At 42.8% G+C, this 24,507-nt stretch overlaps 1 protein-coding gene across 1 annotated transcript; it reads left to right on the top strand.

Moving 5' to 3' along the window:
- The first annotated feature begins 19,938 nt into the window (after positions 1 to 19,938).
- On the top strand, positions 19,939 to 23,786 carry LOC133111650 (cytochrome b5). Its single transcript, XM_061222168.1, has 5 exons — positions 19,939 to 20,202; positions 21,043 to 21,171; positions 21,756 to 21,782; positions 21,874 to 21,905; positions 22,375 to 23,786. Exons 1-5 carry the CDS (start codon positions 20,071 to 20,073, stop codon positions 22,463 to 22,465), a joined length of 411 nt encoding a protein of 136 aa, XP_061078152.1. The 5' UTR covers positions 19,939 to 20,070; the 3' UTR covers positions 22,466 to 23,786.
- The last annotated feature ends 721 nt before the right edge of the window (positions 23,787 to 24,507 follow it).

Raw genomic sequence — 24,507 nt, 5'->3', positions numbered from 1 at the left:
ATTTGTCCAGTAATAGTGGCTCATTATTGGCGATGGCAGCGCTCCTCAGCGGAGAGATTAAAACGTCCCGGCTGCGTACCCACCTGCTTTGACTGCGTTTCATCTCGTGACACAGTCTTCGGAGGATCAGACACACCGTATCGCCGCTGCGCTGCTTTCATCCCTCCGTTCGGACGGCCGTGGGGACCGCGGAATTGTGCGTCGTCGCGGAGCCCGTGTGTTAACACACCTGGCCTATGCCGCAGCGGCGGGTGAGTTAAAATAAGGATTACAATACCAGACCTCATGGCACACCTTTGCGTTTGAGCCGGACACTTGTTTTGATCTATTACTCATATTCGTACTTTATTCGAGACTGAACAATCAGACGTTTATTTTTACAGCAGTAATGCTGGAGCCGAGGCAGGCGAGGAGACAGCTGAGTTGATGACTACTTCTGCGTAAGTGATCTGAGCAGATGGGCCCGTTTTTCCCTTCAGTAAATCTGCTGTTATGCTCTCTCGCTGCGGACTGACAGCTTTGTTCTGGAGGAAAATATAAGTTAGTTTAAAGCGACAGTTCACCCAAAAATGAAATTCAACTAGGTTTCCTCAATTCAATTCAATTCAATTTTATTTGTACAGCGCGTTTCACAGAAGACTGTCACAAAGCCGCTTTACAGTGTAACACAGAAGGGAAGGGAAGTGTCAGCGCTAAGCCCCCGAATAGCATATGAGATAAACGACTCCCTTTTGGGGAGAAAAACCCTCAAACAGTGGTGAGAAAAAAACTCCCCGATGGGAAGAAATCTCGAGAGGAACCCGGCTATAGGGGAGTATTTTTCAAATACAGTTCACCGTGATACAATGGTCCTTGATTGACCTTGATTTCTTTGTGCTAGTCGATGCGGCAAAAGTTGACATTTGAAAAACTCACAACAGCTGCATCTCTCAATATAATTCCACTCACGAAACATCCACAGAGATTAATTTGTGCGTCATTTAATCAAGAACTACTTCTGCTGAAGTATGCCGTCTCTGAGCAGGTGAATTCACATGAAACTGGAGTGATGGTGAAAATGTTTGATATATTTTCAAAAACTGAAAATATATATTTCAGGTACACAATGAAGAAGAATTTAAAATCCAAGTGACTGGGTTAGCAGTACATATGAACAACCCGGTAAATGAAGAATAAATTATATTAATTGAGTGCACTAAAAGATTGACAGACAGCAAGGCCAAACAGGCAGTCAGACAATATTTGCTCAGATCTGACATTTAGAAAGTTTGCGAGGTAAGACTGAGTGACAGGTTGCGGTTGAGGGGTTTAAGATAAGACTGCCACTGTCTCTGGTGGGAGGGCAGCTGATTCTGCTCTGATACGAATGGAGAAATCAATGGTCAAAAGGCCAGCCGTGAATTCACAGGGGAGACCATTCTTTTCTTTCATCAAACAGCAGAACTAACTGACACTAAAAACTGAAAAAAAACAAGCATCTGAAATGTGTACTCAAGCTGAGAACTTGGAATGACCTGTGCCTCAGTATACATTACATTAATGAGTAACATACAGTTGATTAGACTAAGCAGGAGACAATCCTCCCCTGGAGCAATGCAGGGTTAAGGGCCTTGCTCAAAGGCCCAACGGCTGTGCGGATCTTATTGTGGCTACACCGGGGATCGAACCACCGACCTTGCGGGTCCCAGTCATGTACCTTAACCCCTACGCTACTGACCGCCCCTGTATATAATATAACACAATGTGTCCACCAGCTGCACACACAAGAGGTGAAAGAACACATTTCTCCCCCATTCTGACATTGGTCTGATTAAATATTTGCATTAACAAGCTGGTGTACAGGTCTACCTAATAAAGTGCTCAGTGAGTGTAGCTCCAGTGCTGTCTTTACTGTTGGCCAATACCCTTTAAATTCTCTCTGTGCAAGTCTAATGCGTGTCAAAACTGACCCCTCTTGCTTCTTCCGAGTCTCATTATTTCCTCATTGCAACGCATTCATTAATCTTTTACAGAGAGCGAAACGCTAATTGGCTCCATTGACCAGGGGCACGGTAATTATCATTGAGAGTGCAACAAAATGCAGGAGAATTTAAATCTGGCCCGATGTAACCGGCTCACACACACACACACACACACACACACACACACTCTGAACCATTGCACACTGCGGTGACCTTATCACCAAGCCACCATATCGGTGTGACTTTGCTGGGATGATCACACTATTCAGTGAGGTATTTCATCACAGCGCAAGAGGTCAACCAAGCCCTCAACCTTCTTGTGGCTACAGGCAATTCTGTGATTTGCAGTTTCAAAAGGAGGAACTCTGTTCTCAGCCATACATAAAATTTTCAAACCGGATCATCACAGTGACCCTTAGTGCATAACCAAATGGGTCTGTTATCGCACTGAATCCCAGCACTGTGGATATAGTGGAACAAGTGTATGATTGAGATAAGCCTGCGAGTAGTTTACGACTCAGTAATCAGGTCTGGATTGAGCAGTGCCGTGCTCTGATAACGTGATGCCTCCACCGTGCCCCATTTAAACCAGCTAAACATAATCCTCACAGCACTGTTAGAATTTAGAGCTGATCAATCACGGGCCTTTGTGTGCTGCCCGCAATCACCTGTGAAGAAAATTGTGTTTTGTTATTACACATGGAGTAAACCGGCGGCCCGTGCCTGGCGGCTAATTGCGCATCATTGCGCTCCTCTGATTTATACGCGGGCGAAAACGCGGTCTGTGCAATGCGCTCGTTGCTGCTTCCGGAATTAAATGTTTCTCTAACTTTTGAAATGCGGCTTTTGTGGTCGGCGTATTTTTATATCGGGCACGCTACGTGTCATTCCATTCCACATAATTAATGTCTACACTGTCAAAAACGCAAATGAGATTTTCAATCTTTTTCATGGTACAGTACACCAAAGACATTTTTTTTAGCATTCTTTTTACTATTTAAGTCATTCTTTTGCATCTGGAGACAGAAATAAATTTGTAGTTACAGTATGTTGTTTTGTTTGTCGAATTTTAACACATTAAGCACAGCCTAGACCGTACATATGGATTATGCATTTACTCAATGAGTAAATGATGGCCATATATGTTTTAGGTAATTGATGTGTTCAGCTATTCTGAAGGACCTGAAGCCCCACTCATTGCACATCAAACTCACAGCACAGCAAATGAACATATTAAGGTCTGATTCGGTTATGAATGCCTATGCGATATATGGGACCATAATAATAAGTAAATTAAGGCTGTAGGGTACTATCTTGCAAAAAGGTAATACCAGCTCATTTCCCACCATTCACAAGGCAGAATCTGGAAAATGACAATAAATACAAAAATACATAAAAACACCTCAGTGTCCCTGAAGTCAATTAAGCATCAGTTATTATTGCGTTCCGTCTAAAGGAAAGGACCATGACCCTGAAAGAGGTGATGAAACACACTTCTGAACAAACTCACTGCTGTTATTACATCTGCACAATGTTGGGATTTATGTCCTGTATCTGCCTTGATTGATTTACTGATAATTTGTTTTGGATTATAGCCCGACTTTATTTCAGTACTGCTACCATTTCTCCCGAATGAATACTGTGTTTCTCTTAATTCAGTTTCCAGTCCCTGTGGACTGAAGCTGATGCTGATGTCTTCAGTGTGGATTCTTGATTAAGACACTGCAGAGTAACAGGATGAGTTTCTGGAGTGGCTCGTCTCAGAGGTACAGATGGAGCAGAAATGAAATTGACGTTAGCTTTAGTTTGAATACATTAGTGGTACAATGCCCAGGATTTGGGATCAATTAAACCTACAGTATATACCCACAGACGCACTGCAGAGTCATATTGATTTCCCAGATAACAACACATATTATAACAGTGATTAATATTCTTCAGAACGACAGCCCTTAATATCCAGGTTACTGCAGTGAAACCAGACAACGTGCTCATCACTAATCTCGAGCGTGTAGGCAGGTATATCATTATATCTGATATTCATTATTTCAGCACATTTTCCCATAATAATTTTCATAATTGTCCCCTGCAAACTACAGTCAAGAAAGTCTTGCACCCAATCCTATAAATATTGATGCCATTTGTGAAGGAACTGTGGGAAGCTTCCTGCAGGAGGAGAACTGTGCAGGAGTGTCACCTCTCTGTAGGCAAAGACTCCCCACAGGATTCCTGCTGGCCCGCGATCTCTCCTGCAGGATCCTGCATATCTCCTTTGAGTTCTCGTGATCTAAACCCGATTTCTGTTATTTCTGTTATTCCTGCAGGATGGGCACGTTCCTGCCAGTTTTATTGAACACATGCAAGATCTAAAACTGTGGGATTTTAGTACACTGGCATCCTCCAGGACCTAGTGAGCTCCTGCCAATTCAAAACCTGATTGTGCTATCCCTGCAGGTTTAAGGCGAAATGTATGCAGAACATGAACGCGCATAGTTTTCCATTATGCAAGGCCACACGCTTTGTGATTGCTGAATGAGCCAGTGTGACCATCAAACCCTGAACCCTGTGGAGAATGTGTAAACGAATGCCCACCATTATCCCGCGGGGAAATGGAACAGAATGTCTTTGCAGTGCAAGACTCCTGCAAGTGTGCCCCGCGTGACACCCCTTCCTCATTTTCCCGCGGCGATCCTGCACCGTTCCTGTCGCTGTTTCTACAGGAAACCTGCTGGGAGTTCGTGCATTTCATTCCTGGGGGGTTTACCAGCGATAGGGCCTCTATGATCATGACCCCAAAATTCTGCACGGATCCTGCAGAGCATTTCTCAGTCTGTGTCGCTCTGTCAGTAACATAGCTCATAATCAGTTATGCCTCGATTTTCTTCCTCAGGAAATTACTTATCATTTGTTTGTCGAGGAAAGATAGCTGTAAACTGAACTCGCTCTCGTTTTTGTTTCCTCTCTAAGCAGAGATCAAAGAGTGCAAATCTAAGACAGGAGGCTGTTCTTTATATTCATGGAGCACTCTGCATCCCCGATGCCTGGTCCCTCACAGGTCCGTTGGATATGAAAGTTTTAGCGCACATTGTGGCACTGCTGCAGTCCGACACAGTGGTAATCACAGTCTGTCTTTGTGATGGTCTGAGCCGCGGTCCAGTCTTTCCGGGTATTAATCATAGCGGCGCTCCACTTTTTCTTGGTGTTAACTTGGAGTTATTTCCGTCTGTCTCAGCATTAATCATAGTGCTGCCCCAGTTTGGCTGAAGTGTTGCGTTTAAGACAAAAAATAAAATCTGCAGTCTTTCAAATGGAAAAGAGGTTGAACTCTTTAACAGTTCAAGAGATTGAACTATTTAACAGAGCTAGCCTATTTAACTGACTGTACCTCTTTCAACTTTTTCTTTAACAAGTTGCCATGAAACAAATTTGCTTGCTTTTCGGTGATTGGATCATGCAGTGCAGGGCAAGGCTTCAACCAGATTTCCCCCCCCGCTGTGTGTGAAGGCAGGGCAGCAGGAAACCGACAGCAATCTCTCCACCCAGAGCAGAGGAGGCAGTGACAGGGGGCAGCCATTTTGACCTGCCGGCTGCTGCAATCCCAGAGCCGGTGCTGAAACTGTTTGAGGTTACAGCGAATGGAATGTATTCAACAAAATGCCTCGGGTTCCAGTGCACAGGAAGGTTGGGGAGAGAATTGGGGCTGATGTAACTTCCCCTTTAAAATTATGCACACGCACATGTATATTTTTAGTCTGCCAGTATCCACCCTGCGAGATAAAAGCGAAATCAGAATGGTGCGCCTGAATCGGTAGAAGTATGACCTGAACTGGTCAAATGTCATGTCAACTTCAAAAGTATTTTTATTTAGTCCCCAAAGTGTTATGTAACTTCCACTACCTTGGCCAATTAAGAACTTTCTTCTGTGGGGAATTTCCTAACTGAATTTCCTGCCATTAATGAATAATTCAACATGGAAATACTTTGCTTGCTCAACACTGACTCCTTTCCTTGGCGTCAGTTGAATAAAGTTTTCTGCTGAAAGCGAATAAATAGAGCAGTCTACACCAGGCATCTCCACTTATGATCAAGTTGCAATTGATAAAATGAAAAGCTAGTTCCATGTCTGAATTTCTGGGATTTTTCAGAAACGGCAGAAAAATAGTGCAAACCTTTTCTTATTTTTCTCTAATTCTTTTACGGGAATGGTGGGCCTTGTGCCTGGATCAAACTAATCCAGGGTTAATCCATAGCAACGTTCTGTAACCAAATATTTATTGATGGATGTAAATATTTATTCTGTCATAATTTCAATCGTGAGAAGCCTTACATGGATACTATTAACAGAGCAGGGAGGTGAAACGTGGTGGTGAGAGAGATAAAATCTCCCTGTCTGTCTGTCTTTATATTGTATATATATCAGTGGTCTTATCATTAAAGCACTGCAAGATATAATACATGCTCCGATACAGTACGACTACTCTTACTAGCCTGTGTGTCTAAAGCAGGAGAGCTCAGGATGTAAGCAGTGATTCTACTTTTTTATTTTATTTATGTGCAGCTCTAAGTGAAAAAGGCAGAGGGATTGGTAGCAGGTCAGTCAGACCATGCGCTAGGTGGCCTGAACAGGCACAGACAGCTAACATTTCCGAAAAATCTGCCTGTGATGTATGTGCTTGTCATTTCCTAACAAGCAAATCAAAGAATAACAAGTCCCTTTCTGGGCTTGGGGGAGCATGCTGCCTCATTTCTCCCACATTAAGACTAATATCCTGAGCGTTTGGTGGTACACGGCTTCCCCTGGGCCGTGGTTATTCTTCACCTGTACGTTCCCCGCCTGCATTAGTCTTCTTCATGACAGTGCCCTCCTGTCGCTGAGGCACTGCGCATGTCTGCTCTGCTGTGTGTCTCTCCTCTCCTGTTCCTCTCCTCCTGCCTGTCTCTCTCCTCTCCTGTTCCTCTCCTCCTGTCTCTCTCCTCCTGTTCCTCTCCTCCTGTCTCTCCTCTCCTGTTCCTCTCCTCCTGTCTCTCTCCTCTCCTGTTCCTCTCCTCCTGCCTGTCTCTCTCTCCTCTCCTGTTCCTCTCCTGTCTGTCTCTCTCTCCTCTCCTGTTCCTCTCCTCCTGCCTGTCTCTCTCCTCCTGTTCCTCTCCTCCTGTCTCTCCTCTCCTGTTCCTCTCCTCCTGCCTGTCTCTCTCTCCTCTCCTGTTCCTCTCCTCCTGCCTGTCTCTCTCTCCTCTCCTGTTCCTCTCCTCCTGCCTGTCTCTCTCTCCTCTCCTGTTCCTCTCCTCCTGCCTGTCTCTCTCTCCTCTCCTGTTCCTCTCCTCCTGCCTGTCTCTCTCTCCTCTCCTGTTCCTCTCCTCCTGTCTGTCTCTCTCTCCTCTTCTGTTCCTCTCTTCCTGCGTGTCTCTCTCTCCTCTCCTGTTCCTCTCTTCCTGTTGTCTCTCTCCTCTCCCGTTCCTCTCCTCTGCAGGCCTACCTGTGGACATTCACACTACAGGTAATAAAACTCTTCACACCCAGTATTCACACCTGCTTCGCACATTGTTATAACTGCCAAGCGGTGAAAGTAGTCATCACATGCGTTGTAAATGGTCATTTTCTCTTAGGCACAAATAGCTGATATTGCAGTTGGATGGCGGTGGTGGCGCCGGTTCAGCATTGAGGCAAAAGCCTTTAATCCAAAACCATGCTGCTGTTATACCCTGTCTTGATCAGAGTAAAATACCCGAATTACATTTTCATCTATACTATAATCCATGGACAATGGCACTGGCCAAAACAAATGTTACTAAGACTGCCTTGAATCACTATAAATATAACGGCACAGCAATAACTTGTCCTCCTCATTTCACAGTTTTTTTCAATCCAATATACACTCTTACAATACACAAAACTCAGATTACTTTTACCTTCCTTACTGCCACTCCACTATGTGAGAATTTACAATAAGAAACAGAAGCAGAGGTTCATCAGTCTGGAATACTACACAATTAATAAAACACTCACCTACCTCTTAACACTATTAAAACACAACCTGAAACTAATTAACCACCCATAATCATGGTTTCATCGTCACCGTAAAGCATTTTTACTTTACATATATTGTCATTGATATATATATATATATATATATATATATATATATATATCTAGCCACTTAGGGACATGTCATGAAGACCAGGAGCATACATGTGTACAGTGACAGGAGCCAGTGCCTCAGTGACAGGCCTGCTGTATCAGATTTCCAGGGGGAGAACCTTCCAGATATCCATCCAAGGCTCCTCCACTGGGGCCACTTCCTGAGGGTGTTCCTCTGAGAGGGAGAGGAAGCGACTCGCAGGGAGAGACGCAGGGAGAGGCCAGGGGACACTCCACGCCAGATGGAAGAAAGCAGAGCTCTCAGGCGTCTCACTTTCACAGCTGGAGGAGTCCCTGGGGCATCTGTGTGGAGGATGGAAATGTAAGTAAAAACAAGCACCTGCCTTCGAGTCAGTCAGATCAGCTCAGTTCAGTTATACTTGTGTGTGACTGTATACTTTGCATGTTCAGTTATATTTTACATGTGGAACAATTTGGCTGGGTGACACAACATGGTTGGGGAAATGTATAAAACACATAGGATGTGACCCAATCATACATCAATATAAAAAGGCACACGTATTTCTGACCTGCAAGATAAATGATTAAAGCAACAGAAAAAAGATTAAACCTTGAATTTAAATATTGAATAAGATAATTCAAAATATTGATTCTAAAACACTTACTTTGCCAACTCCAAAACAGAGACTTACTATAATGGAATTTATAATATAATCATATTTTGTTTGTTGCACCCTGCTGCAGTGAGAAATTATATTTGGTCGACATGAATAATGGATATTATCATAAGCAGGGGTGAGGATGAATGTAAGATAAAGGTAAAAACAGCACAGCGAATATACCACTGTGAACCTAGGGTAAAATGTCTAGTTATCTCTGAATGTCTAATAATAAAATGATAGATTCTGTTTCTGCATGTTATAATTTCACTGCAGGAAACAAACCCCCCCTCAGTCCAAATATTCCACTTGTATTTGCACTACATTAGTAACCACATAAAGCTCCTTAATGACAGATTAATTGCCATGGTTTTGTTTTGTCTCTTTCCTCAGTGCGTACCGTCACATAACTGTCATCGTGGTTTTATTAAACTTCATACGGCTCCATGTTTCTTACACAACTCCCTGTGACTTACAGAATAGTTTTTTCTTCTTGAATTTTCACTTTTCTAACAAAATGAAAGTTGGACCATGAAAGATGGTCCTCGGTTCAGGCTACGTTGCATGGAAGAATATCAGTAGTTCATCTTTAACACAGTCGTCCCTTTTTAGTTTTCAGTGTTACCCTTCTCTCTCTCTCCCTCCTGATCAGATGAATGCACTGCTCTCTCGTCTCATCTGTGATGGATACTGCCCTAGGTTCACTGACTGTACTACGGCGTCCTAAATCGGCTGGGGGTGTTGTTTACCCAAATTTTCACCTTCATTACTGGGCTTTTCAGCTAAGAGCAGTAAATGACTGCTTTCCCCCAGATCTGCGGGTTTTTGTCAGAAGTGATCGCACGCCCTAGCACTCGCAACAACGCACGTCTTGTTCTCACATGGGTGCCATTATTACTAATGCCTTGCAAACATGGGATGCAATTAAAAAGTTATCTGTCCGTAGACCTACTCCTGCATTGCGCACTCACTCCCCATTATGGAGGAATAACTCGCTGCGATTCCGCTACACATCTCTTTTCTTTCCGGTCCCTGGGCAAAACAAAATGTCCGCAGTACTATGTTCAATGATCGTGCTTTCATTTATTTTCCGGAATTACAGGGAAAAAGCCTCCGTAGAGAAATCTTCTTTCTTTGTGTATCTTGGGCTTCGTAGGCAGTTTGTGCCGGAGGTTCATCATCGCAGGCAACAGTGCTCCCTTCACACCTGCTTAGCAATTTCTTTTTTAATTACCTAGGTTGAGTTAAGTCGGAATTGCATCTTTTCTGTATAATAAATTGTCAAGGTTTCATTTAAAAGGTCTGATGTTGATGTTAAAATTGGAAGACAATTTGCATAACTTTGGTGTTACTTCAGATTCTGTGATATTTTCCCTTCCTGAAAAACCCGTCTCCCAAGTCGTTAATTTTGAGTTTCTGCACCGAGCATATGCCACCTCTCTTGGTTGATTTCACATTAAGGTAACCTCAGACTCATCTTGGCAGGTTTGTCAATAGGGGGCAGTGGGAACAAGATTGCAAGATTGTTTTGGGAATGTCCTAAAATAGCAGAAATTTTCTTATCTCTGGAAGTGTCTTCACATCACTCTCAGTTGAACCTAACTTGTGCATCCAGGAAGGTTTATCTGGCAGGAATAACTGCTGTAAAGAATACTATATTTAAGAATTTGTTTGCCGCTTTCAACTTGTGTCCTGTGTACCTTTTTCTTAGATATAATTTTATTGAAATGGATCTCAGCCAGACTTAACAGGGCCTCCAGCTCAGCTCTTAACGCTGTTTAAGGACATTGTGCTTTTAGAGGGCTTGCATTCTTTGTGTGTTATACATTTTCACTCGATTCCCCCTTGTGCTTGTGTTGTGTTTGTGCTTGGTTTATGTTAATGGAAACATTTGGCGCTGTGGTTTGCAGTTATGGAGAGAAGCAACCAGGTGCAAATTGCTTCGCTGCACTGGACAATTGCATGGCCATCTACTGTCCTGTTCCAATGATAAACTGCGATAGTGCTGGTACAGTCCGTGTTAAAAGCAAAAAGAAATCTCTCAGAAGAAGAAGTACAGTCGCACGTGGCAGTTGCAGTGGAGATTACAGAGGCACAGATGGAGAAATAAATATTGAAAATGTTCAGTTTCACCTTTTTTTTGATGTCAGCAGTAATGGTGTGTAGAGACGCTTGTAATGGAGTCTCTCGTAATGGGCTCACTCTTCAGCCATGATAGAATTAGTAGTTGGCTTTGGTGCTAACACACTGTTCTTCCACAGTCAACCTATTCTCATCAGACCAGCCTACAAGACCAACTACAAACTGTGGTGACACAAAATTCCTGAAATCCACACACTAATTTGACAGGGTCTTGAATTCCCACTAGTGTTTGACAATAGCGCCTCAGCGGCAAAAATAGGGCCTTAAAAATAGCTGAAGGGTTGGTAATGCCAGTGAGACCACAGACTGTAGTCTGTTTATGATAATCTCCTGGTTTACCGTGGCCTTAATTACTACAATCACCCTAAGCCTCAGCCCCTTTCTTTACGAGCAGAACTCCTCCCTTCCATTTCTCCCTCTCTCCATCTCTCCTTCTGTTCCTGTTTCTGATCTCTTTCTTAGTCCTGGGTAGCTGGAGCTTGTGGACTCTCCAAAATAAAGTGACAGCGGAGGAGGTACATGTTTGTTCCTCAAAGATCAAATTAAGTGTACCCTGGAAGTACAGTAATGTTCTCACTGGGTGCGAATGAGTACATTTTCCAAGCAAAAAAAGGTATGGGTACAATTTTATGCACCTGTAGGGTCCCTCCCCAGTGACACACATTAGGCCCTTTCCGTACCTTTACTTCTGAGAGTTTTGGGCAGGTAGAGATTGTGGGGTGTGTACACTCTACTGTTACTGGACAGATCCCAGCTTCCAAAGGAATGTACAGTGTGCAGAGACGGACCCACACTGTCGAACTCTGGACCACAGTATAGGTGGTATAACTCTGGACCCCTGACCTCTGATACAGACTCATGAACCCCCATTCGCACACAGGGGGAGTGCTGATGGATAACTTTTATTTTGATTGCTGACCTTCTAGCCAGATCAGATCCTCAGGGGGCGTTATATTGATGTATGTGTGACCCATGATTCATCATACCAGTGCACAAAGGGTGGTAACGAGGGCCCGTGGGAATCTGAAAGATCACACAGGTCCATAAACATCGCTGATATTGGGCCTCATTTAGCTCTTAGTTTTTATTCATGCCTATGAACTATGAACGCAAAACCATCAAACATCTCTTGCTGCCGTACTCAGACATACAGTACTGTGCAAAAGTCTTAGGCACCTGTATAACATTCTGTACAGATAAGATTCTTTCAAAAAGAATTAAATGAAAGGTCCTAAATAAACGTAATATACATTTTACATTACATTTTAATTTGACAGAATAGTTCAAAACTGAATCAAATCAATATTTTTTATGCCCACTTCCCACTTCTCTGAGATAGCCAACGCTGTCCTGCAGTTCTATAAGACTATCAGCAGGGAGGTTGTTCCAAGCATGTTGGAGAACTTGCCACAGTTCTTCTGCAGTCTTTGGTTGGCTCCTTGCTTCTGATCTCAGACAGCCTTGATCAAGTTTTTATGTAAAAAGTAGTCAATTGCTTACAGTAATATGTTACTTTTTAAAATGAAATACAAAAATATCTCTGTAAAATTAAATCTTTTAGAAAATGAGTCTCAAATGTGTTCTTTTATACTAACACACACATGCCATGTGTCCATCACTGAGAATGACCAAGCTTTAGTTTTGATGACAAAGCAGATATTACATTGCCCCCTCTTCGGTATTTATCGATTGACATGTTACCTTCATTACAGCTGAAAAGACTGACAGAAAATATAATGTGATGGAAAACTATGATGTGCCCTTGGGTTTTATTCGACAAAGGTACACAGGTCCATTTGTTATCCAAAAACTAACTAGCTCCCTTTAAGAGACGCACAGTAAAATTGTGGGTTGAAAGATGAAGTTACTGTGTTTGTACTTTGTTGACCGATGTGAAACTGTGTGCACATCAGTCAGTGTGGAGAACTTTCATATATGATTAATGTTGCATTTTTACACCACAGTGAAATGACTGATGAGTTCTCTGTAGTTTACATACATAAAACATTAATGCCTGTCATTAAACATTATTCTCAGTTTTTCACCTAGATCTGATTTTTATTCATCAGAACATTGTGTAGCATAGTAAACTGAGTTTGTTGGTTTTAGTTTAGACTGATTAAAATAACCTCTGCAAGCCTTGTAACTCTTGATTGGCTAATCTTTTAAAATTGGTAAATATTTCTCAGCTTTGAATTCAGAATTCACAGAAGCATCTGAACATCCTTTTTTAAAAACATATTTGGGCAACATTGCTTCATTGCACAGAAAAATGAACATTGACAGATTTTTTTCTGCTCTTGGAACAGTAAATATGCATTAGTTACTGATGTAAGTTAAATGTAGATTGTCCAAACACTTGTATTAGACAGGGTCCAATTATTAAGCTTAACTGTTCTTAAAGTCCATAGGTGGCTTTATCATTTTTACACATATGTATACAGTACAGTCATTTAATGGAGCAGAGGAACTTGAACCCTCTTTGAATTCTAACTTGTCTCCTCATTCTTCCCCCTCTTGAATTACACTATGCTGCTAAAAGGTTTATCAAATGTATGCAGTGTGTTGTATGTTTACCTTTTCATTCACAATATAAATGCAAAGCAGCAACATATAATTGAACACATATGCAATGCAAAATGACAGGGTATGCGTGTTCATGATATTTATCTGATGTTTATATAGGAACAAGCTTGATATAAACAAGCCTCATCTTAAGTATTGAAATGTTTGCATACAGTATGTGACGCAAAGCAGACTCGACACAGTACTTTAATAAAACGCATTGTAAAAATTTGAAGGAAGTGAAAAATAGCAGTATCAGAAGAGCTGCAGTCAGACTTATTTTAAAAACAGCTCAGGAAATGCGAGAGAGGCACGGGGACTATTTCTGCTGGGTGGAAAGGTGTGTGAAGCAGTGGGCCCACTCTGAGGGAGTGTTACAGTAGCATGTAAAAGCCTTCTCTCATTTCACTGGAGTGTGTCTGCCCTGCTTCATTTCCTCTGTAATGAAATTCAGCGGGGTGCCAGATCCCGTCAGACAGCAGTGATGGTGGCAGCGTTCAGGGAGAACGGGGAGGAGCAGGTTTGGCTGTGAGAACAGAGAGCATGGAGAAGTGTAGATACGGCACAGCTGAAAATGTCAGTAACAGAACTGCGCTCATTCAAGCCATCTGTTGCATTCCAGTTTGCTAGTGACCTATATGTGGATCACCAGGTTCCTTTCTTAAAATTACCTGAATTAAGCAAATCACGGCCGCCGAGATTCAACTCGTCAGTACACGGCACGCAGTTTTCTGAAACTAAGATTTGGCTAGGTGGCACAATCAGATGCGACACTAATCTGGCTGTTCCCCTCCTCCCTGATGGGCTTATATGTAGGCTGCCCACTGAAACCGTCCAAACCCAGGGATCAGCTCTGATGAAGAAACGGGAGAAGTCTGTGCTGAGTCTGCACGCTCTCCGTTGAGTTCCTCTGTAGCCGGAACTGCGATACAGGGAGTACGGACTGTGGATAGCAATGTCTGGTTTTAACATTTGGGATTGTCAGGCAAGCTTTTTTATGTTTGAAGCATTCAGACACCTGCCAAATTAAAATGCATAAATTAACTATGGTTTTCTTTTCTTTTTTTTAATCAAAACACTAACCAACAGGCCAACTCCAAAATTTGACTTTGTTGGCATATCACATGACAATTTTTTTTTTTCTTTTTTTTAAATCCAGTTTTGTAAAGATTAGATTTACACATAATTTGATCTAATATCCGAGAATAACTGCATTTGCGTCCTTGGCCCTGAACAGCACATTCTGCTGCTGAGGTGACCCTACATTTCCCCTTAATCAGGCTTTCATGTTGAGAGGCTGTATGTAGTATTTGTGTAGGACAGAGGACTTAACCAGCACGCATTTTGCATGATAATGTTGTTAATGTAGGTAGATTTAAAGAGAAGGCACAGGGGGTAAGTGTGCCAAGAAAGACGACAGGAGATAGCTGGCAGGGGGTAAAATATTCAGCGCCCCACTTAACCAAACCGAAGGCGTCTTGCTGGTCGTGTTACAATAAATACTTTCTTCTCCGTCTGAACGTCGCGGAGCAGCGCTGAATGCAACGTGGCGGTGTGAGATGATTGGCACAAGTGACAGCTGGAGGAACTGAGCAGATGACTACACGTTGGCTTTTTGTGCAATCCAAACTGCACTCCGTTATGAATAATTCCCTTTGAAATTATTTTAATGCATCATTTCGTATGGCAATAGGCAAGCAGCCCAGCCTTATTTCCTGGGTAGTATATTCCGCTGTCTGGTCCAGAAAATAATTACCTCCACTGCAGGTTGGCTGTTTAGAAATACATGGTGAGGGTTAATAAAGCTTATAAAAATTATATTATATATTACATTATATCCCGTATGTATTTTTTTCTCTTTCTTTGTGTTGAATGTGAAGGCCTATTCCCATAAGACCCGTCACGCAAAGATGTAGGCGGTGATTCTTTAATGAAGAGTCACTGTGAATCAGAGTAGGGTCTGGAAACCATCGTCACGCCAAACACATTTTATGCCACTGTTTCCTCTCTCTACACATGGAATATTCACCCACAATGGCAATCATTACACTTCACATAGGTGATGAAAGAGCCGGCCCCCCTCCTGACGAATGGATGAGTATATATGTGTTTAACGGCTGGTCTCAATTACTGCATACCAGGGCTATGAATATGGAATATAAATAAATTATGTTAGTACACTGGTTGTTGAAGCTCCATTTCAGAGACCCTGGAGCTTTCTCTGACAGCTTTATTGTAGTTTATAGGCTTGGCTAAGTGTTCCTGGTGAACGAGGGCCTAACACTTACTGTGTCACCCGTGCTGTGTGTTACATTACACTACATTACCTTACAGGCATTTAGCAGGCGCTCTTATCCAGAGCGACGTACGATGAAGTGCAAATCAAACCCAGGGACAAGTACGTTCAGGACCCTAGAGGAAAGCACAATTCCGAGTCCGAGCAGGATTACATAGATACAACTTGAACCCTTGAAGAGTACATCAACTTAGCAACTAGCATGTCACGGTTGGCAGCTAGAACACCCCGAGTACTACAATCATTATCGCGCTGGCACCGGGGGAACACCGGCTCAGCCAACCGTTCAACAACAGCCTCCATCGATCCGTGTTTGTGTGGCGGCTTCTCATTGCGTCAGGTGACTGCAGGGTGACTCCGGCGTGGTCCAAAGCATACACTGCTTGATGCCTCGCTGCCTGCTAATACAGTCCCCACGCCGCACGCCGTGTACGAGTGCTCATTCCACAGAGAGCCCTTGTCAGGGGCATGGATGGCACTCCATTTATTTTAACCAGAGCCGTAATGGCTCCGCGGGGAAAGGGAAAGGCCACGAGGGCGTAGGCGTAGGCGTAGGCGTTGGTCTCAACAGCGCTTCCGCTTTATGACACCGAATTACTTTGGGACGCGTGTCACTGACATGTGACTGACAACGCCGTGTTATTTAACAAACGCTGTTTCAGAGCTGGAACAGATCATTATCTCTGTGATATAATGGGTTGTGTAAATAGGATGACAGGTACACGTGTATGCTGCCTGTGTCCTGACAGACTGGTAAAATGGAGGACGTTGGACTCCGACAGACATTTGGAATCGCAATAGCACTGCAATGACTGCGTCCCTTTCTGTGTTGACAGGGAATGCGTTCTGAAGACTGCGGTGTGATGTGTAGGCTGGCATTATTGTTGTGAAAACAGTACGATGCCAACACGGCGATTGACTTGAGTTACACCACGCTCCTCTGCTTGCATCCTGGCACTGCAGTGTCAGTAGCGGATGACTCTGGGGTGAAACGGATCGGTCGTGAGTGACAGAGAGCTTTTTGGAGGGATCCTGGCTGAGTGCGAGGGGGGACTGAGTGAAACCCAAAGCCAGGCTGGATACCTGTTAGAACACGTCTTCCTCTGTCCTCACTATCAGGGACGGGGAGTGTATCGCTCTCACACACACACACACAGCACATCTCCTCTCTGTCATCCTGGTGCTCATTCCGACCCATCAAATCTACGGTGAGGGAGAGAATCGCAAGGCAGCCCTGGAATTGTAACAAATGAGGGAAAAGGGAATATACGGTTTTGTCTCACACTGTCTGCAGTTATAAAGCTGCCTGTGACACAGATCCCCCAACCACCAGCCCTCCTCCAGTGTACACACTCACTCACACCCTGCTGCGCTCACACACCTGGCCGGCCTCGGGAGAAGCACTTGCATAACTTAACTTGTGTGCCTTTCGGTTCATGGAAAATACGGTGGAAGAAAGAACACAAACATGTTATCAGAGGAAGAACGAGCAGTCTCTCTCGTCAACACACGGCAGAGCGAAATAAAGGTAGGTGTATTATACTGATGTGAACAGAGTTCAAGGGAATCACTGGTGCATTACTCATACCGTGTCACCGAATGAGTCTATTTGATGTGTGCTGTGGAACCTGTAACACACGGGAGACTAAATTAAACTGTACATGGGAATGTGGTTCTCGGCATTTCTCACCTTCATAAATATGCAGAATGAAAATGAGTTTCAAAGGAAATTGCCTTCACTCGAAAAATAAAATCTTGTCTGCCACTGTGACCGAGAAGCCTTTGAAAATCATTCTGATTAAGTTTTCTGTGCTTGCCTGGATTTGCCTAGGCAGACTTCCAGGTTAATTGCACTGATGATGTCACAGTGCACATGCCCTGGTAGCATAGCTATGCCTGCTTCCCCTGGTGTGAGCAATTAGTCGTGAGGGACTTACAACACGGGAATATTAATGACCCGGGATGGTGCGCTGCTTACTGCATGGGTGTCGGCATACTACAATGCTGCTGTGACTCCCTCACACTCTAACTGTGCTATACCACGCCTAAGACCACAGAACTGTGCTATACCACGCCTAACACCACAGAACTGTGCTATACCACGCCTAACACCACAGAACTGTGTCATAAACACCCTCACAACACAGAACCGTGCCATACCACACCCCCACACCCCAGAACTGTGCTATACCAGGACAGTAGATCTCCAGGAACAGGGTTGGGCAGCCCTGCTCTAGCTGTTGAATGAGGTGTGCTTTGCCAGGGTTGGAGTTAAAAACTACAGGATTGTAGATCTGCAGGAACAGGGTTGGGCAGCCCTGGGCAACAGGATATTACATTATTAGAGTGACGTACAGTTGATTAGACTAAGCAGGAGACAATCCTCCCCTGGAGCAATGCAGGGTTAAGGGCCTTGCTCAAGGGCCCAACGACTGTGCGGATTTTATTGGGATTAGAACCACCGACCTTGCGTGTCCAAGTCATTTACCTTAACCCCTACGCTTCAGGCCGCCAGCTATCCTGGCGACAGGTTGCTTCTGGAAGGCCGTGGAGAAAGAGGGGGTGAGTGGAGCAGTAAGAGCTGGGCGCTGGAGAGGAGAACAGATGGGAAAATCTGCATGATGGAGAAGGAGCATCGTATTGGCTGGGAAAACAGGGAAGTGTAAACTACATCAATCTAACCCTGAATTAGCCACAAACATCTGTTTCCTAATATCAAGCATGATTAATCAAAGATTTTAAATAAAGTATAATTGATACCTTCATTGAGAGTTACAGTTGAATAAATTATTTTAAAAAAGCTTCCGTGAGTACCATAATATGAAAGAGCACAATGATAGTTTTTGGAAAACAACAACAATAACAAATGCATTGAAATAGCATAATGTTGAAGGAAACTACCTCCGATCTGTCCAAAATTCTTGTGTGACATCAGAGCCATATTCACCTCACTCAGTGAGCACTTTATTAGGCAGACCTGTACACCAGCTTGTTAATGCAAATATTTAATCAGCCAATCATGTGGTAGCAACTAAATGCATAAAAGCATGCACATGTGGTCAGGAGGTTCAGTTGTTTTCTGACCAAATGTCAGAATTGGGAGAAATTTAAGTGACTTTGACCGTGGAATTGTTGGTGCCAGACAGGGTGGTTTGAGTATCTCAGAAGCTGCTGATCTCCTGGGATTTTCACGCACAACGGTCGACTGAAATACTAGGAGTAACTATTTTAAAAGCATGCTCTTTTGGAGCCATATTCATTTGCTACCATCTAGTGGTCGTATGTTGACAATACAGCATAAACCAAGCGGGTGATGAAGTTGTCAGTCGTTCTTGATTACCGATGTAATAATAATTTGATTTATCGAGCTCTTTATATGTCTATTTTGCTTAGGAAACAAACTACATTTAAGTAAATTGCCACTGATTTATGATTTATGTTATGAATCTATGTAGAAATAGATTGTTTGGATAGTTAAGTTTGGTCACTTTTGCTTTGTTTGTTTATTTGTTCGTAAAAAAAATAGGCCCTGGTCCTTTGTTGTACAGGTGGCAGTTGAAATTGTACTTCCCTCTAGGGTCTTTCAGCGCACTTATCCCTGGTTATGGGCATGCACTTTGTTGTACGTCGCTCTGGATAAGAGCGTCTGCCAAATGCCATTAATGTAATGTAATGTCATGTAAATACAGCACAAATCCAAAGGGTCAAAGCAATTCAACATGCACAATAAAATGAGGATATCATTTTGCCACATAAAATATCTATCGCTCCATTTCCCGCAAGAAACCTTTTTTTATTGAGGTCTACAGGAGGCACGGCTATCTCCCAACTGTGGGACAGAGGCAGGTCGTCATCCATGACGTCATTTAATGTGTTCGCAAGCTAAGTTAGTCACAAATCTACACTCCACATCACCATACGTATGTACCCTCATATCTTGCTAATCAGTGGTCAACACAAGCTCTCCGAACCTTATCTCGATAAGGGCTTAGGATGTCGGCAACTACCGTTGCAGCTGTACCTTGTAGCCTAATTTAGCAAATATTCGCCAAATCCTTGAACACATATATTAGTGTTATAGTTTACTGCGGCTTATGCAATGTGAAACCGAAATTACTCTTATGAATATGTCGGCTAAGAAATAGGCTGACTTCATTGGTTATTGATTATTTCACATGTCCGTGACGAAATTGTATGGTGGCCGGGGTGGGGCAAACTGTATTTTAGAATTCGAACTCTTATCTTAACCGGAGAACGCGAAGCTGCGTAACCAGTGAGTTGATGTCTTCATGCTAGACAGCATTTGAGTTTTTTAAAGTGCAACTTATCGGTGCCCACGATCGGAACGAAATGGATGACACGGTCCCGGAAAGCACTACGAAGTACTATACACTTGAAGAAATCAGACAACACAATTTGCAGACGGATACTTGGCTCATTATCCACGATAAAGTGTATGATGTCACAAGCTTCTTGGGGGAGGTAAGCAGTGGTAATGGTTAGTTCAGACTGGCTAGCTAGATGAAAGGCTATTTGATTAATTTTCTGACTCGCCAAAAAGGATTCTCACATTGCTTCCTTTCGATATTACAAGTAATTTATAATCAACACTGAAAATCAACATATCGCTCTAGCTAGGTAGCCAACAGCTAATGCATGGATTCGTAACTTAGCTGTAGCAAGCTAACCTGCGAGTATTCAGGTCATTTAAGGTTAACGCCCGAGAATAATGCTTTGGTGGTGTACAGAGCTTGAAAGTGTTTATTGTAACATAACTTAAACTAATATCGTTTATCACTGCGATGTATTCCATAGTTTGTTCCATAGTGTAGCAAATCCAAGTTATATTAGCAGACGCAAATGGATAGGCAGTTTCCTTGTGTAACAGTGTAAACATGGTAGCTAGGCTACGCATGTACAGTATTTACCACTTGCTTCTATGTGTTCTTAACGGTGTAAAACTATACTCCTGCGAAATCTGGAGGATATGACAAGAATATAATAATAATAATAATAATAATAATAATAATAATAATAATAATAATAAAGTTAACTCCCCGTGTTGACTATGCAATACCGGTCAGTGGAAATCTAAATAAGAGCAATGTTAGTAACACATAGGCTACTTTGCCTTGCACACGTAGCCTAAACAGTACGTATTTTGTTCAAAGTTCAGACCAAGCAGGACTGAGCACTTTTGGCGGTCATGATCAGCAGTACTACAGTATCCCAGTATGAGAATGTTATCGTCAATGCTGGGTCCCCGATTACTGCTTGCTTGAGTGGAGTTCGTGATGCTCATTTCTGCCTCGCTGTCTTCAGCACCCGGGCGGCGAGGACGTTATGCTGGAGCAGGGAGGATCGGACGCCACGGAGAGCTTCGAAGACGTTGGCCATTCCATCGACGCTCGGGAGATGCTGCAGCAGTATTTAATTGGCGAGTTGCACATGGTACAGACCTGTCTGCGCTTGCATGGCTTTGCATCCATCTTGACTGAATTAATAGAGCATTAATGCAAGGCACTGGCTACATGGGGCGACATGGCTCAGGCAGTAAGAGCAGTCGTCTGGCAGTCGGAGGGTTGCTGGTTCGATCCACCGCCCGGGCTGTGTCGAAGTGTCCCTGAGCTGGTGGGCGCCTTGCATGGCAGCCAATCGCCGTCGGTGTGTGAGTGTGTGTATGAATGGGTGAATGAGAAGCATCAATTGTACAGCGCTTTGGATAAAGGCGCTATATAAATGCCAACCATTTACCATTTACCATTTACCACTTATTTCCAAGCGCTTTATTGACAGTGGTGTGGTGACATTAGACTCTTTGAGTCACATATACTAAAACGTAAATCACTTGTCATTTCTCATATTTAAATGGCTGGTGGATTTTTTTTTTAATACAGTGGCTAATATAAAGATATATTTGAACTGAATACTTATCTACCCTTTTTTTTCTAGAAGGGTCTGTACTGTGTCATTTTATAGATGAAATGAAGTAACCTTGTATTAATCATCAGATTTTATGTTCATTTTTCTTTCAGGATGACCGCAACAAGGAAAACGATAAGGTATGGGTTCCTAAGTCTAAATATTAATGTAACCAAATTCCTTTTTGTATTTATGTGTTGATTTTTCTTTTTTCTTTTTTTATTCCTTCAGGACATTTTCATCACAACCTCTGGCGAATCCAGGCAAGTGAAGTGGTCGCTACACATCACATTGTTTATTTCCACATAATACATGGAGGACATCTGTAGACATGCTTATTTATTCACTCACTCACTCACTCACTCACTCACTCACTCACTCACTCACTCACTCTCACACTCTCACACACACTCACCCACCCACTCACTCACTCACTCACTCACTCCATTCACTCACACACTCACCCACTCACACACACTCTCACTCACTCACTCACTCACACACTCACCCACTCACCCACTGACACACACACTCTCACTCACTCACTCACTCACTCACTCACTCACTCACTCACTCACTCACTCACTCACTCCACCACTGACTTTGTGGGTCCCAGTCATGTACCTTAACCACTACGCTACAGGCCGCCCATTTAAATAATTAATTTCTGATGCAGTATATTCCAGGCTTTAAGAGAGAAGTCTTACCCTCTTTTTCCTGCTCTGGTTGTAGTTCGTGGACGACGTGGTTGATCCCTGCGCTGGCTGCAGCTGTGGTGGGCCTGATGTATCGTTATTACATCGTGGAGCACAGGTCCTCCTGAGTCCTGCTTTCACCTCAGCACCCGTCCAGCCCAATCACCCACTCACTTTCTGTGGAGGTCCCCACCTCTCTGTCTGAACATCAACTGATCAGAGGAACCCCCCAATTCTCATGAACCCTTCTACTGCCCCGTCTCCTGAAAGAGGGGGGTACTCCTTCCTCTCACCTGTCCCTCCTCTGCATTCCAATCCCCAGAAATTGGGAGGTGCAGTGACACACACTCAAAACCAGCTATCCTGACCTGGGAGTCGCTGTTTTTCTACATTCCTTCATGTTTTGTCTTCTCTCTGGTGTTCCTACCATGCATTATCTTTGTTCTACCTGCCATTTCTGATGAACAGAGCACTTTCTGAGCCTTGTGATGGTGCCTGTACAACATACTCTCTGTTCTGAGTGTACCTTTCTGTATGAATTGAGGTGCAATTTTTTAAAGTGAGGAAATAGCTTTTGTAAGGTTTTCATAAGCCTTAGTGTTTGACCTTTATTTCTTAAAATGATATTGCTAAATGCTGGAAATTGAGTAAAGGAATATCAGGAAAAGCTTAGGACTTTCAAATTAATGTTTAATCAGAAGAATCTGAAAAGATTTGTCAATTTAAATTTTTAAGTACACTTTTTGATGTAAACGTCTACATGTTCAATCAGTTTAAGCACTTACTCTTGTTAAGGGAATCAACTAATTACCAAAATGATGTGAACACCTTGAGGGTATAAAACCAATTGTTATGGTGCGGGATTATGTGTCACTCAGTGTCACCTATCCTCTTTAGTTTAGTCACAGTTTGGCCTGGAAAAGAGCAGAATCCATTTTTTGATGGGGTACACTTGCTTTTCTCCACTAAGCATAGTTTTTCTACATTGTAGCTGTTTTCTGTTTGATCACAGTGTTTTCTGTTGAACACATGCGTTGCAAACTGGAGTGGATTGGAGGCCGCCTGAGTTTGAGGGATGGCCGTTCAAATGTCGAAACATCATGGAGATGTACATGTATTTACATGCAATGTTATTATAAAATATTTAATAATTTAATATTGAGAATGATTGTGAACCCTCTGACATTTCCAGTTATGCAGTGACAGTATGCATTTATCAGCACTATTGCTGGTGCTGCTATTTGTGTGTTACATATAATATAGCATTGAGGTGTAAAGATTTGATGAATGCAAGATAAAATAGTTTTATTCATGCCTATGCATTGATTTTTGCAGTGAAATGAATGGCAGCTCTGTGCAGTGGTTATATTGTTATATGTAAGTGTGTAACTGGATAATTGCCTAGTTCACCTTATGGTATAAAAATAAAAACATACTGACTACATGGTACAGAGCCATATGACTGGGGTGCTGTTGTGTCCACCTTGTTCACCAGCTCTTTGGAAAAACTCCTGTTTGTGTTTTTTTGTGTCAACTTGTTTATCGCATTTGTAAGCTCTTTTGCGAGGGTGAAAGTATGACCACGGCAGTAATTTGCTCAGCTCTCAGTGGTTTCTCCCTTTCTGTAAGCAATATTGCGTAGAATGTTTATGCATATTATGCCCATTCTACTGCAGGATCATCTTCGGAGGATCACAGGGTTATGACAAGATTATTGCACAAAGTTAATTGAAAGTGCATATAGTTTTTGTAAATTTCCTGGTTTTGGTAGAATTTCCTGTCTTTTTCGGCTTTTGTCAAACATTATGACATTATCTCGCACTTTACATGTAGTTTTTGGGTAGAATATTTATGGGTTTGAAACACAAAGAAATTACGAAATGAATGCAATATTTTTCTCCTCTTGTTCTGCCCCGTGAAAACCAGCTGAAACCCAGGTACATATTTTGGATAATCTCTTTGTAAAAACCATATGAAATATAAACACATTATATGATCGTTACCTGACCAGAGGATACATGGTATATCCGTTCAAATAGGAACTATTGTGGTTGTTACTGCCTTCTTTCCGTTTTATTGGCGTACTAAACACTTTCCGGTGCATTATCGCCACCTGTCGTTCACTTATGGTTCCGCTGGGTTGTTACTATCATGCTGAGTAATAAAGTTT

The sequence above is a fragment of the Conger conger genome, chromosome 15 (assembly GCF_963514075.1).
Source record: "Conger conger chromosome 15, fConCon1.1, whole genome shotgun sequence".
In the NCBI taxonomy this organism is placed as follows: domain Eukaryota; kingdom Metazoa; phylum Chordata; class Actinopteri; order Anguilliformes; family Congridae; genus Conger; species Conger conger.
This window is presented reverse-complemented; position numbering and strand designations above follow the sequence as displayed.